The sequence below is a fragment of the Rhyacophila brunnea genome, unplaced genomic scaffold (genome assembly GCF_057557595.1).
Source record: "Rhyacophila brunnea isolate RB1 unplaced genomic scaffold, BYU_Rbru_1.0 scaffold_11, whole genome shotgun sequence".
Lineage (NCBI taxonomy): Eukaryota > Metazoa > Arthropoda > Insecta > Trichoptera > Rhyacophilidae > Rhyacophila > Rhyacophila brunnea.
The window spans coordinates 41,374,231-41,393,283 of record NW_028232763.1 but is presented as its reverse complement, the minus strand read 5'-3'; the positions used below and the strand labels follow the sequence as shown (position 1 = coordinate 41,393,283).

The window sequence follows — 19,053 nt, the reverse complement described above, 5'->3', positions numbered from 1 at the left end:
AAATGTTCCAAAGGAACTACCAGACCACCATTGAAAACAAGCAATTAATTATGGATCTGTCTCAAAAACATTTAACTTTGCTGCAAAAGAAATTTCATCATTACTTTCATACAATCAATGCGACTGGATACGAAACCCTTTTGCAACCAATGCCAAGAATTCTATAGAGGCGCTTTTCCTATAAATTCGAGAGGAATTTGTTGAATTGATAAACGACGGGACGCTAAAACTGAACTTCGCCGATGTTTCATTGGCTATTTTCTGGATTTCGGTTACCTAATAAAAAAATCCTCGGATTTCCGACAAGGCTATCGCAGTTCAGCTCTCATTTTCGAGTCAAAAAAAGTCACCTGCGGCGCTATTTTACTACGTTACCTACTGTTAATATTTTAAAACATTGTCGGATACAATTCATTAATATTGTGTCAATACTTGACAAATAATATTATTCCTAACCCGACAACTAACCATAATTATATTTATATAATATAACCATACAAAAAATCGCTAAACATAAAATCAATACCATTAATTTTACCTCGAACACTATTTGAAAAACGCTATTTTACAGTATCACACTATCTTTAACCTTAGCGATAGGTAGGGGGGGGCATGTTTTGGTGTATAAATTGTTTGATTTAAGTGTGTCGCGGAATTCTGGAAAGACCTTTGGTGTGCTGTGGGTGGGAAAAGGTTGCGGGGCACTGGCCTAGACTAATAGTAGTAAGTAAAATAAAATAGGAAAGTCATTTTTTTAACTTGGCAATATTAATGAGTGGTCAACAAGTAGCAAATTTTTGTTTTTGACGTTTGTAATTTCTAGTATTAGCTCAGCTGTCAACTTTTGTGAAACTTTTACCGAAACCGAAGTAAATATTAATGTTAATATTTTGAAAATTTAGTATATGCATGTGTATTCTTAATATTTATGTGTAACAGGACTTCAATAATAAATAACTCTTTCGATATCCGTCATAAAATTGTATAGTCGGCAGTAGGTTTTAAAAATATAAATTATCTGATTCCGAAGTTCACTCTCTGCATAAAATTATCGTGACAGTGTGTACAAAACATTGAGACGAACCCTTGTCGTTTACCAGCCTTCAATTGTGTTGTGTCCTTAATGAGTCATTAAAATACGAATAGGTAACAAAATAAGTCGAACCTGTTCATTACATACCTACCTATTTGAGATGAAAGTAATAAAATAATCTAAACCACCACCGACCTAAGTATAGATTAAAAAAATGATTAGACAACCAAGATATAATATGTAAAATTGTTTGAGCATATTGTGGCTAATAAAACATATATTTTGTTGCATTCTCTGTAAAAAAAAATATGCATGGAGGATACATACATAATAATAATATTATTATGTATTCTATATCCTATACTAGGAACATATTATGGGAAAATGTAGCCGTGTTTTTTGCGTATAACTCACGGTAGAACCTCAATCTTATTATTATTAACTTAACTATGAAACATTATACCATCATGTTACTTCTCAGTACAGCTACTAAATTTAAACACAACATAGTTAAGTAACCATATTTTCTACTAAATTAACTAAAAATAATTACCACTAACTTTATATTTAACACAAAAACAATAAATTTCAGCAACGCATGCTCACAGTTTTTAAATGAATGTAGTCATTCAAATCAATATTTACTGGCGTCATTTACAAAAAATATTTCATTATTAATCTAACGCATATTGCAGAGATATACTTATGCGTGCCGAATGCTTTCTCACTCGCACTTATGTGTTCGTTTTTGTTCAGGCCTTGAGTTATTCACATAAATGTCATCCAGATCTTCCGATTTGATTAGATAATATGATAATATAGTATAATATATTAGTTGTACATTTTATGTATTCTCATGTATCTTTCAACTTTTTTACGAGTAAAGGTCATTAGTCACTCACTCAACAACATGCAATATCGATTCTGACATGCGATTCAAACATGTAAGTAAATTAGCATGAAGTTCGGTAGTTTTGACATAAAATAAGTCATAGTCAGAGCGGTACCGAGTGCGAGCAAGTGTTGGAATAAGCTTGTTGTAAGTGAAGTTAGAAACTGTAGAAACTGTAACAAAAATCAAATTCGCCTGTGTAATCGTGCGCATTAGAATAAGTCTTTAAATTGTTCCAGTATAATGTACATAAGTAGTAGTTCAAGGAATTTGGATGTTTTCAAATACTTATTATTACTTTCGGAGGATTTTAAATTTATTTTCTTATGTGTAGTTTTAAAAGTAAATTTATATTTCAGCTTTGAGATGTTGACTTTGAAGAATACATTAAAAATAAAGTCCATCAAAAATGAATCGTGGCCGAAATACTTTAGTGCCAAATCAACTGTACAATCACCTGAATATCAATATATGCAGCGCAGTAAACTACCGATGCTGCATTTCCAAAAATCTCTCCCTCGCCTGCCAATACCACTCTTAAAAAAATCCTGCCAGAGATATCTTGCAGCCCAACGCCCTCTGTTGATAGAAGAATCCTACAGGCATGTCGAATCGCAAGCCAACAGTTTCGAACACGGAATAGGAAAGGAACTCGATAGTCTATTGAGGACAAAGGACAAACAGAATAAACACACCAGCTACATTTCGAAGATATGGTTCGAAATGTACTTGAGTGATCGTGTTCCGCTTCCCATAAACTACAATCCTTTGATTGTGTTCAATAAGAATATGACAATTGAAGGAAATAATCAACTATTGGCTGCGTCTAATTACTTGGTGTCTTCATTGCGTTTTATGATGTCGCTGAGGGCAGAAATTCTTGAGCCAGAAGTATATCATCTGAATCCGAAAAAGAGTGATAACGATACTTTCCGTAAAGTGACAGGATTCCTACCTTCAGCACTATCTTGGTAATATACATACACTAATATCTTGCTTTACAGCCGAGATAGGTTCCTAGAAAGTCGGCCATATAAAGACTCACTTTTTTCCATACAAATCCATACAGTATCCTTAGGATTCAATTTTAGAAAGAAATTAAAAAGTCTTGTTGAAATTGCATTTTATTTATTCCAAAATAACATACATATCCAATCATCAGGTCAATTTTATTTGAAATAGTTTATTCGTTGCTTGAACATGCCAAGTGCCTGCAGAAAAAACAGTAAGTAAAAAAATGTGATTTTATTATACCATTCAATAGAACTACAAAACCTGATACATAAAAACTGAACAAGTCAAATTTAAGACTTTCAATGTCACCTACAAAATCTTTGATTTGTGTAACTGATAAATTTATTCTTCTCGAGTGTTGTTTTGATGAATCATTACAATAGATGTTTTTTGCAGGTATGGAGCATACGCGTATAAAGCATTTCCATTGGATATGAGCCAATACTCTGGATTGTTTGGTTCGAGTCGCATTCCAGAGTTGGGAATGGACAGAATTGTAAATGATCCAAAAAGCAAACACATTTTAGTTCAAAGGAGGGGATACTTTTATTCATTTGACATTGTTGATAAAGATGGTAACTATATTATTTATTTACCATATACTAATAATATTGTATTTAGCAGTAATAATTATTTCTACCATGCTTAGATTAACGAAATTTTGAATATATTAATATTAATATGGGACATTTGCAGTCATAAAATGAATACATGTATTAAATAAGGCTCTAAGTACCAAAAAGTAATATTGCCTGTAGTTACAAAATAACGAGTCATTGCAGTAAAATTTCATGAACCAGACCTTTTGAAAAATGTAGTTTTACAATGTGAAGCAATCACGGCAGCTTCTATAATTTTAGGTATTAAGAACTCGCAAGTGTCAACACACATTGTCAGCTATTTTATATTTAATGCCGTTGACCACTGCAGTGCTACTTACACCATTATAAATAAAACACGCCAACGGACTTACAACGTCGACAGCTTTAATTATTTTGCTGTATTTTTTTGACTTGCTTGAGGCACTTAGACTATAGTTGAAGTTATTGGCGTTGGTATATAGAACATTTTTCTATAAAAACGTCAGTTTTTATTATTTTGGTACTTAGCGCCTTAATTAATACATGTATTCAAATTAACTCAATCAATATTTTTTTAAATGAAATAACTTTTCATACCTTAGGTTTTCATATTACTATAATAGTCCAATGCATTTTTATAGATAAACCTGATCTTTGGCATTTTAAATAGGTACAGCCGAAGTGCTGTTTTTAAGATAATGGCTGCTTCAAAATTTATTCAGTCACCCCTAGATTACAAAATGTGCGGAGAAAATTTCATTGTTCTATGATTTGATTGATTTTAAGCTTGCATAATATGTATTTTATGATGCTGAATTGTTATTAAACTTGACATTTTGTAATTTGGAAGCCTATAAAATACCAAAATGGTGGCCAAAATTTAAATTTTCTATAATTACCATCCTACTTGATTGATTTTCAGTTTAGACAAGTTATACTCTTAATAACAGATTGTTTGGCACATGTTGCTATCTATATTATTCTCTTTAGTGGGCATATCCATAGCATGTATTTTTACAGTGGTTTAAGGTCGTACCTCAGTTGAGGCACGGTCTAAAAAGATTGTGGCTAGGCGATGCGCGGATTGCGGGTCGCGGGTGCAAATGACGCATGCCAAACGAAATATAATTTGTCATATAAATCCAACATACGTCCATTTTATGTTCTGTTTATTGTTCTATTAGTAACAATAATAATATATTCATTGACATGTTTTCTTTTTAAAGTAAATGGGTAACGTTTTTAGTCATCTTTACATGATTTAAGAATTAATACGCCCGTCGCCATTACGAAACAAAGCGACGTGTTTCCAGCTCGACACTCTCTCTCAGGATGCGAGCGAGTCCAAAATTTCGTCGCGCCTATAATTGAAAATTATTTGCCGTTTCACTGATGTATCACCTTAAATGGGCTGCTTAATAAGTACCCATATTTTAAAATCATTAAGTTCAATTATTATAAATCGTCGATAAGATAGAAAAACCTCGTATCGAAAAACGTTCAAGAGGATGAAAAAACAGTTTTACTCAAAATTTTCTTTAAGAACATAATCAAAGTTGTTTTAGAAGATAATTAATTAATCAAGTGGGGCATTTTGTACAGTGATTTTACATTTACAGATTACATTTTGTACAGATTTGGTTTGTGGCTTATAGATTTGCAGTATTTAACTTAGAAAATGAGTTACGAATTTTTGTTATTCCAATGTAAGATTTTTATTGAGTAACGAGATTTCAGTGTTTATAATAAATATAGATATATTTTATTATCTTCGAAAAGAAAACACATTTTGGACATTTGATTTATTTAATAATCTTTAAAAAGGATAAAGAAACAATAATGAAACAATAAAATAATAATTCAAATTTTAAAAACTTATATTAAGTAAGATAGTTTGAGATACGAGTATTACAACTTATAGAAAAATAGAATTTGCTTTAAAATTGGCTATAAAATAAGTAAAAAAACCCAATATCGTAAAATTTCAGTTACGATGTTTTCATATCTTATTTGAATTTTTAATCTAAGAATACATTATGTACCTACCTACATACACATCAGCTATTAATATGGAAGACAAATATTGTAATATTTGCAGGCAACCTCATCACTCCTACCCAGATTGTGTCACGTTTAAAATATATTTTAAACGATCAAAGGCCACAGGCAGAATACCCTGTTGGCATTTTGACAACGCAAGATCGCGATGTTTGGGCTTCACAGCGGCATCACTTGTCACACACAGGCAATGAGAGGGTCATGAAGTTGATCGACACTGCCGTATTTAATCTGGTCTTGGACGATGAAGTACTCGGCGATGACAAATACAAAACAATGAGAAGTTATTTACACGGCGATGGAAACAACAGGTTGGTTTAATTTTTGATTGTTTTTAGCGAATTCGTAACTGATAACTGAACCAGAAAATATATTACGGAGAGTTGAGGCCTTCCATATGTGTCTGTATTAGAGGTGAGTTAGAAATACCGTCACCAGTTTGTGTACTTAAGTCTCGGCATGCTACTACACATACTCAGTACGTGTGGCTCAATAAACTTGTTTGAAGCTCGAACGCATGCGATGAGATCATCGCCGCCACTCGCTAGTTGGTAGGTACTGTTGGTAGACTTTCAATAAATGTGCGCGAGCGAGATTGCATAATACACGTATGTCGAGCCGTGATATACTCAACTGTCATTGGCGTCATTGCTCTCTCTTTCTTCCCAGTTGTAAAGTTGGTATAGTGCAGGACAGAAATGGTGACAAGTTCGTTTTATAGTAATAATATGGAGTTGATTTTAGTTCCAGTTGAGTATGAGACTGATAAGTATTTACGCGTCTATCTGGTTTCGCCATGTCAAGTTTGTCGATCTTTTAATGTTATAATTGGAACTTAATTTGGAATTCAAATTTTATGTGTGATGGTGTAAATGGATAATAATTATATAAACTATTTGTGTAAAAATGGCTTCTAAAAAGCACTGACACATATGAATACGTGTATTAATTAAGGCGCTAAGTACCAAAAACAAAAAAACTGACATTTTTATAGAAAAGTGTTCTACATACTAACGCTAATAACTTCAACTATGGTCTAAGTGCCTCAAGCAAGTCAAAAAAATACAGCAAAATATTTAAACCTGTCGACGTTGTAAGTCCGTTGGCCTGTTTTATTTATAATGGTGTAAATAGCACTACAGTGGTCAACCTCATTCAATATAAAATGGCTGACGATGGTGTGTTGATACTTGCGAGTTCTTAATACCTAAAATTATAGAAGCTGCCGTAATTGCTTCAAACTGTAAAACTACATTTTTCAAAAGGTCTGCTTCATGAAATTTTACTGCAATGACTCGGTATTTTGTAACTACAGGCAATACTACTTTTTGGTACTTAGAGCCTTAATTAATACACGTATTCATATAATATCCCAAATACTAGTAAGTATTTTGGAACAAGTTTCGATACTAAGTATTTTTTTATACTGGTAGTAAGTATACTTCAAAATTGACCAGTTTTTCCACCTCTAGTCTGTATTAATGTGTACTCAAAATCTTATGGATTGACAGGATGATTAATGTAAATGTCCTCAAATTAATGGGAAACAACCGAGAAGTCCTGCATAGTATTAAAACTATACATCCACCAGTATAAATTGTCCGCTGAGTGAGGGTGCCACATGTGACCATTTGACATATCATTCAAAACTTTTTATACTGTGTTGAGCTTAGTTCCAAATTCGAACACCTGACGATTTATGATGGTATATCTATAGAAAACTACTGTACCTCGGGCCCATTTTGAGAACACTTGAGTACAGTATTTGCCAGATAATTATACAAGAAAAGATTTATTATATGGGTTAAAGGAAAGTACCGCAATTTGAAATAGGTCTGTGGTTTTGTTGTAATCAAAATTTGCTAATTTATGACTAAACATGTTTATTGAAAAGTTAATAATATGTTACCAGTTTTTATCTATAAAGGAAATTAAATGTCAAAAAATAAAATGTTGATAATAAGTTTGCATTTTCGATTAGTTTCTTTTCCCAAATCAGCATTCCACAGCTGGGAAGCATGATATAAATTGAATTCAAATGGCGTTATCTATCACCTCAAAAATGTGGATGGTCATTTCAATCTCACGAATTTATAAAAATATTGCTTGTTATGGTTGATGGCAAAGAAGTCAATAATTATAAAAATGGTTTACACAATTTGTCTCAAATTTTCCCCTGTGTGAAATCTCAAAAAGATGACCACCCCCACCGTTGATCGTTCTACAAAAACTAATAATAAATAGTAATCCTCCGTTTACACATGTTTACACTGTTGACATTAAGTATTATCGCGGCCATAACAAGAAAATGTATGGGTAAACATGTATTATCCTGCAGTTGCAAGCTTGCATGCATGAATCAAAAAAGTTTGGAAGCTTCTGAGTTTTCATGCGACAGTAGGGATTTTTTCGATCTGCGCCTGCACAGTAGAACGATAGTGGCGAACCTGCCGGCAAAAAAACGAACTTTACTCATTTTGGGTTTAACCAATTATTACTACCTGTCGAATAGTACTATAAAATGACAACATCGCGTCTCGCTTACTCTTGAAGAATGAGATTGGAAAGACACTCAGCACTTTTACGTGTAAACAGTTATTGTCACTATAGTTTAAAATACGCACTATTGCTGCCAGTAAATCCATGCACGCACGTGTACAGGCACTACAAATTTGTAACGATGATGGAAAACTTTCTTTTGAAATAAACATAGTATCGTTTGGGTGGAGATGGGGCAGGGAAATACGTCGCAAATTAACCGAGACAATGTAGATACCTAAAGGAAAACAACAATTTTTTTACAAAAAGACTAGTTAGTTGATATTTGACAACTGAAATAATACCATAAATCATGATATCACTTAATTTTATGGCAGTTTTTGTTGATTTGAAATGGTTGACTTGCAAAATATCCTTGTATCACTGTGTGGTGATCATCACCATTGAAAATTTTCTTCATATGGACTGTGTAGATATCCCAACCAACCATATTATAGTTTTTATGTCCAGTAATCATCAAAATTTTATATTTTGAATGATGTATTCTACCATATCTGTGATCTTTCATCAATGTATTCATTTAGGCATCGTAATAGTTTAGAAATTTTTTGAAAAATTGATGAGATACATATTTGTGTAAACTTAATATTGTTTTTAGGTGGTTCGACAAGTCTTTCAGTTTGATTGTGAGCGGTGACGGAGTAGGTGGCCTTAACTTTGAACACTCTTGGGGAGACGGTGTTGCCGTCTTAAGATACTTCCAAGACATTTATAAGGAAACTACTACAAAACCCCTGATCGATGCCTCCACACCTGCTAATGAAGATGGATTGGATAGCATTGTTCATAGACTAGGTTTAATATTATATTATTTCATTTGTTTTTATGTTATTTGCAGTCAATCGCTTCGATAAATATTGATTTTGATGTGTTTTTAACGGGAACTTATAATCGAGTGACATGTCCAATCAATTATGACTCGCTATTTATTGACCGGCACACTATGGAATAATATGTTGAAATGATTATGCAATAAATTGTGCATCCGCAATCTCATAATATTGCGAAATCATATTATATATACTGACCGTAGAATCATCTATGAAAATGAATATTAATAAATAATATTATAATTGAGATCTGGGTCTCAGGAATCCGATGACAGCCACAAATTCATCAATGAGACCTCTACTATCTTAGTCATACATAGGGTTTGCGATCCCGGAATCTCTCTTAATTTATTAACAGGAAATTCATTTTTATATTATTTTTGTCCATAAAAAAACCAATCCCAAGGAAAATATTTCGTAGAGGATTATAGTGTCAAACCTTTACATGAAAAATTGATATTTTCCGGCCAATCGTTGAATACTTTTTAGACAGACCTTGTAGAAATGTAGGTATATTAATTTTATTAGTCTATATTTTTTCAGTATATTATTTAGTAGTTTGCGACCTCTAGAAAATACCTCATGACTGATAGGAGGATGCGACCCATGGGTTGGAAACCTGTGATAATATAGACAAATAAATAATCATGTTGGCTAGTTTATAAGTTCTTATTTATGGCCATGCTTGTAATAATTAAATAAAGGATCCATTGATTAAGTAATAAAAAAAATAATTCCTACATTATAATAATAAATTATGTTAATACTGTTGACTGAGGGTACTTGCTGTAATTTGAATTTAAATTCTAATTGGTAATAGTTTTTTTACTATTCTGTAGAGATCGATTTAGCGACCCCTGTTTTGCCATTTGGTTTATTCACGTTTTAAGATAAATCCCACATTAATCAAAATAATAATAATATGCACTTATTGTTTTATCTCTTTCCTCGTAGATTTCAACTTGGATGAAAAGCTCAAAGAAAATATATCGATGGCTAAAAAAACTTACAACGAATGGTGTTCCTCTCTCGGAATAGATTATTTGATTTTTGATGGCCTCGGTAAACAGTCATGTAAAAATTATAAAGTCAGCCCTGATTCTATAATGCAGCTTGGCTTTCAGGTAATTAAATAATTACATATATCCAAATTTGAAACAAATATGTTAGAAAACCTTTCCTACTAGACGAAGCCTAAATATATGAAAATGAGGAAAAGGACTCATGGACTAAGGACTAATAATTGTAGATTCATTATCGCATGCATCTGTCAAAAATTGCAAGCATTTCAACACAATTTTAAATTCAGTCAAATGGTCAATTCTGCATGTTATTAAATGTGCAACTCTTGCCAAGATAAATCCTAAAATTTGTATTTGTTAAAAATGGATGTTATTTTTTTATTAATTTCTACATACATGACCATTTCGAAAATGAAACATGAAATATAATTTCTATCGCAACCAAAACATTGCCTGTTAAAATACAGACCGACAAAAATTGCATATGTCATATGTTTCGCTGAGTTTCAAAACCCGCTATAACACTTTTTCATTATGTTGAGAAAATCAATAAAAACTTTTTGAACTAAAAAGGTTTTTGAATGTTTCAGTAGTGTTATAGCGGGATTTGATAGACACATTGATTTTGTTTCATAAATGACAGTTAATCATAGCGGATTTTGAAAGAGGCGATAAAATTTTCATGTAGAGATTTTAATAATGAATCCAACGATATATATATCTTAATTATTTCAAAAAAGTGTTATAGCGGGTTTTGAAACTCAGCGACCATATATCGTCACCTTACTATTAAGACCTTGTAAGTCCGATATTATGGAAAAGTTTGTTCGACAAAATTTAAACAAAAAAACATTTTAAATCATCAAAATCTCCGTTCTCTATACTAGTATGCTGTCTATCTACCATCTATCGACAAATTTTAAAAACTCGTAAGTCTCGTTTCAAACATGGAATTAAAACCTCGTATTTCACAACCAGTGTTAGCAGATTCATCGATTAGAGAGGTGTTTAAAATATTGTTTTTATTACATTTTTTCCTTCCCCTCAACATTCTTCTAAAACAGACTTACGAGGTTTTAATAGTAAGGTGACGATATACTGCCCAACAACAAGAAATCGGCGATAACAGGAAGTCGTTGTAGTAGTATATAGAACACTTCTCAGTAACGTACCTCTCATGGCAGCAACGCGTACTAGAGGCGTGTTTCGATAATGTACGGCTCTCTTTTTAGATTCTTTTTCTTCTTTGCCATAAACCAAAAGTTTACTAATAATAATTCTAACATCACCCCTGATCGTTTCAAATTATGTAAATTGATTGATCCATACAACGCGGGAGCGTAAAATGGAATGATACAATTTGGGGGCATTTCTCATTTGAAAACGGAAGTGCGATTAGCTGTACTGAAGGGGATTGTTAGTTCACAGTTTTAACATGTGGACAAGAAGTTATTGTTTGACAATATATTGAAACGTCAACTGCCGAAGTGCCACCTTAAAAAATATTATTTTTGTGGCTACCAATTCAAATCAACACAAAAAATGTTCCAGACATACTAACAAGTGCAATACATAATACTAAAAGTTTATAAGGCTACCACTAGTCTCCAAGCTGTATGTTTTGAACTATCTAATGAGAATGGATGAAAGTAAAATGTACAGATAGTGTCTGATAGTAATTTGTATGTTTAAATAATTCTAGGCTGCCCACCATCTTTTAAAAGGGAAATATGTAGGAACATATGAGTCCTGTAGTACAGCAGCATTTAAACACGGCAGAACTGAAACTATGCGACCGTGTACCATGGAAACAAAGGTAATTAATTTAGAAGTTCTTCCAAACTCATCAACTAATAATACATTCTTGTACAAATAGCTCAAGAATAATAATTACATATTAGATACTTTCCTCTGCAATAAATAATGATACGTAATTCATGGCCGCCACATCCTGAACCGGGCCCCCAGGCCAGGATCTTTAGCGGGCCTCCCTACCTCTCGCTAGGATTAAAGATAATATGACAGTTTACAGTAGCGTTTTCCAAATGGTGTTCCTGGTAAAATTATGGGTATTCTATTACTATATTCTACTATTAGAGCAAATTTGTGATGTGTCTTTATCTCACTTATCTGGTCGATCCGCCACGCCGGGCCTCCCTTGAGCCCTGGCCCCCAGGCTAGAGCCCTATCATCCCTTGTGGGGGCTATGACGTAATTACACAAAATGTACTAAAACATATTTGATAAATTTTCAGAAATTTCAGTCTTCAATTATCACTTCACGAACTATGTAATATTGTTGCCTTTTTTGCTAAACGCTTGTGAATAATAATAAAATCTTTGAAATCTTGCAAAAAATATTGTGGAGAATTGTGCTCTTTTTCTAAATGAAAGTTGAACAGGTACTCAAAACAACCATGTTGGAAATTTTATAGACAATATAACTTTGTACGTTATTTCATAATGTATAATACCTTTCATCATCGTCATCAGCCTGAACTATCCACTGCTGGATGAAGGCCTCTCCAAGCTGATTCCACTTCTCTCAGTACTGTGTCACTTAACCATTTCATCGATCCAGCGGCCTCTAGGTCTACCTTGCAGACGTTTTGTACCTCTTGGGTACCACTGGATGACTAGATTTATCCAGCGGTTGTCCCTTCTTTGAGCTATGTCTCCAGCCCATTTTCATTTAAGGTTTTTAGCGAACTCTATTACATCGCAAACCCTTGTCTGTTTTCTTATCCAATCATTCCACTTTTTGTCCTTTCCCGGAATGCCCAGCATGCACCTCTACATACCATGCTGTGCTACTCTAAGTTTCTGGATTTCTCTTTTACTTAAGGTCCATGTTTCACACGCATATGTGATATGTGACACCGGTTGAACACTTTGCGCTTTAGGCATAGTGGCAGGTCATTTTTGAAGACTTGTTGTCCCAGATAGATGTAGTTTTTCACTTGTTCGAGCTGAGTGCCATTGATGAGGATCTCTTTTTGGCTCGCAAAGCAGTTGAACATGACTTTCGTCATTGTTACATTTATTTTCAAGCCTACTTTGTTGCTTACTTCAGCGAGCTCCTGCATTCCTGCATTCCATTGAAGGAACCTTTAGTGACCTGAAAATGATGTTTTTTGTGGGTTTGTATCTTCTTGCGAAACTATATCACACTAGTTTAATAATTGAATTGTTTCTTGCAGGCGTTTTGTGATGCACTCCACTCAGCTTCTCCGCCCCACATCACCCAGTTAGCGTCCATGATAAGGAAATGCTCCGCGAAGCATGGTGAATTAACCAAAGATGCTGCCATGGGCCAGGGCTTTGACAGGCACTTCTTTGCTTTGAAGAAAATCGCCGAGCACAAAGGCATCCCTCTGCCTGGCATATTCGGTGATATGGAATACAAAATGCTCAATACTTCCATTTTAAGCACCAGCACCCTGTCGTCTCCGGCTGTCATGGCTGGTGGCTTTGGTCCAGTTGTATCGAATGGTCTTGGCATCGGGTAAATATTATGTATTACTTTGCAATTAACAAAGTTAATTTGTTAATTCACCAATTATAATATACCTCATAAAAAATATTATTTGTATAAAATCCTACTTACAATAATTGATAGATTTATGCTTTTCATTACCTCGTATCCTGTTTCTAGTTTGTTGTAAGATTACTTTTGTAAATCATTGGCATCATGTATTACGAATAGTTTTCACTAGGCATTACCATGTTTTATCAATGGGTTTAGGTTTTTATTACCTTTAATAATGCTACTCTGCAAATATACCAATATTGCGTTTATTTGAATTCCAAATGGATTAACTCAAAAGTGATAAATCGCTAAGTTCCCTCAGAATCCGCATGGGAATGGCCGCGCCTGCATTCAACCAACTAAGAGTCGCGTGGAGGTTAACATTGTACTCTGAGAACCAAAGTCTCCTTGATCAATGTGTGCATTCACCTGTGTTCCTGTATGACTGTCAGACATGGCATCTTACCAAGGATGCCGCGACACCTCAAACCCTTGTGGCACAGATTCTATCGCCGTGGGCGACCCTTCCTCACTTTGTTGCAGTGCTATAAAATCAATTTACATACATCAGTAAACAGACAGTAGCAGTAGTAATGGGTGGCTCTAAATAACCTTTCCGTCATCTATTTTTTTATTTACTTACTACACCCTTTCAAGCCTCAGAGTTGGGGTATAAAGTAATTACAAGATTTCACCACTTCCACGTCTTGCGCCTCCCGCCATGTGAGACCTGCAGAGCGTAGATTACTTTTGTATCATCGCAGCAAAGTGAAGGATTGTCAGCCATTGTGACGTAACCCACAAGGTTATGCTACAAGGGTACGGAGTGTTGCACTCTTTAACGGCATCCGGAACACATGTCCCAACCACGTGAAGCATCTCCTTGTGAAAACTTTTCTATTTAGTCCCGTCTACTTAACTGTAAATTCTTTTCTTTCATTAGTAACTAAATGAGCTTCTTTATTTTAGATATTCAGTTATGGATAATGCCCTAGGCACCGTGGTAACAAGCTACCCTACACACTACAATGGAGCGGAATTCGTTGCCGCCTTGCAGAAATCTTATGAGGATATTAACACGATATTGAAGGCATGAAGTGAAAAAATTATACATAATTCATACCCCAATGTGTGCCTTGAAAACATGTGATTCGATAAATAACCGTATGTGGGCTGTATATTAATCTCACTTAGTATTTTATAAATAAGCAGCCGCACTATTTAAAGTAAACACAATATGTAGTATTATTTTTTTACGATCGCCACTTTCAAAGAGTAAAAAATTTGTATTTTTATAATGTATAAGGTGTGAAATGAGCTATTAAACGAGGCGTCTATTCCCTAAAACCGACAAGTCCATATATGTTCAAAATATAATAAAAAATATGTACATATTCTATTTATAATTTCACACAATAAGAAATGTTTAACAACTTAATGACTTCTTGTATGGATTAATCAAAATGATCACTTATATTAGTAAAAATATTTTGTGTTGTTAAGCAATTGTAGGCCTTATTTATTATACAATTTATTGTCACGGAAAAATCAAGTCTGTCACAGGTAAAACAAGTGTGGAATTTGCAAGATCTCCATTCAAACTTTCTTTGAAAACTTATTAAATGAATCTCCCATACATTAAATTCAACAATTATTGTATTTATTACCTCTCATTGTGGCAACACAAACACTGCTTTTCTTTGACTTTTGAAGTGCGAAATATATTATGGTGCATGTCGTGTACTATCATGTGACGTCACAGTAAGCTGCCGCTACAGGGAAAAAGTGTGTAATGTCGTTTTCCTTGGTGTTTAAAATGTTATCAGACTGATGCTCCCATCTTGTAGCACATTTTGAACCTTTAAACGAATATTGTCAGTTAGTAAAATCTGCCGAAATCACCAGAACAATAATGAGGTCACCTCACGTTGTACTGCACTGCATCGACACCTGCATGATGTTTTGACATGATTCGAAAAAGTGTAGACATGTAGAAAATGATAACGTTCACGTGACAGTACGCGACGTGCAGCATAATATAATCACAACTTTAGTTGCTTTGTTAACAATTATCAGTTATTATTTGATTAATTACAAATAATTAATCAAATAATACAATGTAGTTCCACATTGAATTGACAGTTAACACTATAAAAGAAATTATCGAAATATGTCAAATCGCGTGTTTTTTGTTTTTAGCGGTTGGCACTTGTGTATTTTCTATAAGAATGTTGTCTATTATCTATGGTCTGCGGGTTGGTTCTGTTCAAATTATTATTGAATTTACAGACTCATTACCAGGTTACTCCATCATTGAATTTAGAGATCGTGTTCGTTCAAAATATTCTGCAAAATGACGAAACCGTAATGTACTAAATTTGTCGCCGTGACAGCGTGATAGTACGCAACATGCATCTCAATATAATACAACTTTATCGGTATTTGAAGATAGACATCTCGTATTATAATATTATACTGTGTACATAATTGAACAACTTTTACAGAATTTGCAGATCAAACGAGATTTCTAAAATAAATCAGTTTGGCTACTGACAGTTAAACATTCAATTTAAATAAAAAAAATATTACTTGTCAAAAATAAAGATCCATGATTCTTTAAAAGAGTTATTTAGGTACCAAGTTAATTATTTGTCATTAAATTATTTTTTGAAAACGGAATGTAACCATATAGCATTATTTTTATTGAAAATAGATAGCCTCGGAAACATACAGGTCGGAAGACCAAGTGAAATTCTGAATACACATCTTTTGCTTTCCAGGTGAGTGCTGTTAATCAATTAAGTTACCATTCATGTATCCTTTAATCCTATCCTTCTCTTCAATCTTACCCGAATAAATTTTAATAACTGAGGCGTCTAATTCCAAAAAGCGATAAGTCCACAATTAGTCAAAATCGAGAAAAAAATACGCACGTATTCTTTGTATAATTTTACACAATATGTATTGATCTATAAATTCCAAAACGCGACATAACCCTACGAAAAAAAATATTTTAAGTCTCGATTTATTACAAAAAGCGCCAAGTTCGTGTTTCATATTATTTAAAGCGTGGTTAATTTCGCGCGTGTTTAAGTCAACCAATAAGGGAACGTTTAATATTGAAAAGGGCGTCTCCCATGCTGTAGCATCTGGTAAACTCATGACAGTGCCACGGAAATATGTGCCTTATGCGGAGTAAATTAAAAAGTGAGGTACAAATAGCGCTACGTCCAATTTTATTTTGCCTATATCGGCTGAAACAAATTGCCATTTGGTTCTAATTTCGACATAAAATACAACGGAAAAAATAGAGTCATGTTAAAACAAATAATTGAAGCTTGAAACATAAAAACGCTGTTTCCTGAAAATATTGAATTGTGGACTTGTCGCTTTTTGTAATTAGACGCCTCAACTATACTAACTGAAGTGTTTTAAATTACATCACAATATGGCGAGCATCTTTGTAATATAAATCAACCAGTGCGTAAGGCGCTGGCCTTCCACCTGAGAGTTCTGGGTTCGATTCCCGGTGAGGACACAATATGTATGTGATTTTCTCAAAGCCTGGGTGTTTGTGATTGTTTAAAACTACTAACAACCGCCCTGTACAAAAAAGCAAGGACATGGTTAATGATAATTCTAAAAAAACTGACTTCACTGTATAATTTTTTTTGAATAAAAATGATTTTAAAATATTATCAAGGACATCAATAATAATAATTTGGAGTAATCCTGACGCCATCTATAAATGAATTATTAATATTATCTTGATTTAAATTACAAAGATGGTAGCCATTTCTTGGTGGAATATAAAACACCTTAGGTCAGTGATGTACAAAACGCGGTCCAAAATAACGAGTACTTCAAAATTTTTCATTGAATATGACAAAATTCTAATTTCTTATTAAGCTCTATCATGCAAAGACATTATATGTACGTAATACAGAGTGGAGAGTGATTGGAGTAGCTGATATATTTAACTATTAAATTTAAAATAATAAAATATATGTCTTGTCTAGTATAAATTATAATAATATATCATTATTTTTAAAACACTTACTCCAATGTTAAAAATTATAAAATGGATAAATTGGCTCTTCCTTCGAATAAGTTGTGCACCACTGCCTTAGATAGTGTTGTTATTAGGAATTAATTACTGTGTTCATCCGAATGATATTTGGTTCCAAGTTTTTTTCTAGGATATTTTTGTTTCTATGATTTAAAACTATGTATTGCGTACTCAATTTCTGAAATACGTTGCTTAATTTTTAATTGTGTAATACGGTTTAATTAATTTAATGCATAACGGATTTAAGTAAATGTACAGTCATCTAAATCTAATAAGTATTAAAATGTGAGGGTAAATCCTCCATTATAAAATTGCAATATTATTTTTTGAGTCTGAATTTTTAAAGGCCCAATACAGTGATCAGCACACTTTATATATAGCAAGAACTTTAAAAAACTACTCTTGTGATTAATTGTTTTTAATTTTCAGCTGTTTTTTTAGTTGCAGGCAGTGTTGCCTGATGGGTCAGGATAAGAAGAAAATAAGATTTATTAAATCTGCTATGTATATTGGTTAAAATGTCACTTTTTACATATATTTTTTTAATAACACCTGTGAGATTGTAACAATTTGCACGCTTTAAAGGCTACTTATCCCATCTTTTATCAAGTGAAATAGTTGATTTTCGTATTATATTTTATCAATCAACTGATATTTTTGAAATTTAAAAATCTGAATTTTGAAAATGTCATCAGGCAACACTGGTTGCAGCGCACAGTTTGAATACCACTATCCTATGCAATTGACAATTTTGTGATCACCGGTCTAATAGTTATTTATTGGTTTTTTTCAATGACATATTTACACAGTTGAAACATAATATTTAAAAACAACTCATATTTATTTATAAAAATAAAAAAATTAATATTTTTTAAGTAGGTTAAGTGTGTGTATTAAACGCTTTATTTTTATGTAATTTTTATATTTGATACTGAAATAAAAACATATACTTGACTGTTTCATGAAGATTTTTATTGTTATTTAATACCCTGGTCGAAACATGCATTCATTTAACAACATAATCAAATAAAATGATTAAAAATTTGGTTTTTGTCATTCTTTATTTTATTTTCGCTAGTGCAGGAATAGTCATTATTTTCTTGAGCAATTTACTTCTTGCCTTATCATCATGACAAGAAACTGCTAATTGAAGAAATTCTTGAAGAGTTCCATTATTTTGCGCAACAGGATCGTTTAGCAGGAAGATTAGTGCAACCTGTAATCGGTCAACAATATTATTAAAGAATTGAACACAATGTTGCTAAACATAGAATATTATTGACTGCTTTTCGATAAAAGCATTTTACAATTATGATAGTAAGAAAAAAATAAAAAACCTTTGTTTTACAGTGTTACATAATTGAAGCAATAATTTTATGTATTTAAGAAAATCTGTGATTTTGGTTTGTTTGCAGGAATCTTTTAATGATTTTCTAATATCAGTTTGAATTTTCCTAAGAGCTGTT

The 19,053-nt window shown here is 32.9% G+C and overlaps 2 protein-coding genes across 2 annotated transcripts in view; both read left to right on the top strand.

Moving 5' to 3' along the window:
- Positions 1–19,053, top strand: part of LOC147078717 (uncharacterized) — an 869,452-nt gene that overhangs the window by 195,757 nt on the left and 654,642 nt on the right. The window lies entirely within an intron of this gene.
- CPT2 (Carnitine palmitoyltransferase 2) lies at positions 800–15,020 on the top strand. Its single transcript, XM_085960404.1, has 9 exons — positions 800–869; positions 2,285–2,896; positions 3,336–3,514; positions 5,619–5,889; positions 8,736–8,932; positions 9,922–10,091; positions 11,692–11,805; positions 13,190–13,494; positions 14,488–15,020. Exons 2-9 carry the CDS (start codon positions 2,292–2,294, stop codon positions 14,612–14,614), a joined length of 1,968 nt encoding a protein of 655 aa, XP_085816530.1. The 5' UTR covers positions 800–869; positions 2,285–2,291; the 3' UTR covers positions 14,615–15,020.

Excerpts from the sequence above, each read along its gene's own strand:
- CPT2 (XM_085960404.1), top strand. The coding sequence starts at position 2,292 with ATGTTGACTTTGAAGAATACATTAAAAATAAAGTCCATCAAAAATGAA. Across the intron at positions 8,933-9,921 it reads TAGCATTGTTCATAGACTAG|ATTTCAACTTGGATGAAAAG; the intron begins GTTTAATATTAT and ends CTTTCCTCGTAG. Across the intron at positions 11,806-13,189 it reads CGTGTACCATGGAAACAAAG|GCGTTTTGTGATGCACTCCA; the intron begins GTAATTAATTTA and ends TGTTTCTTGCAG.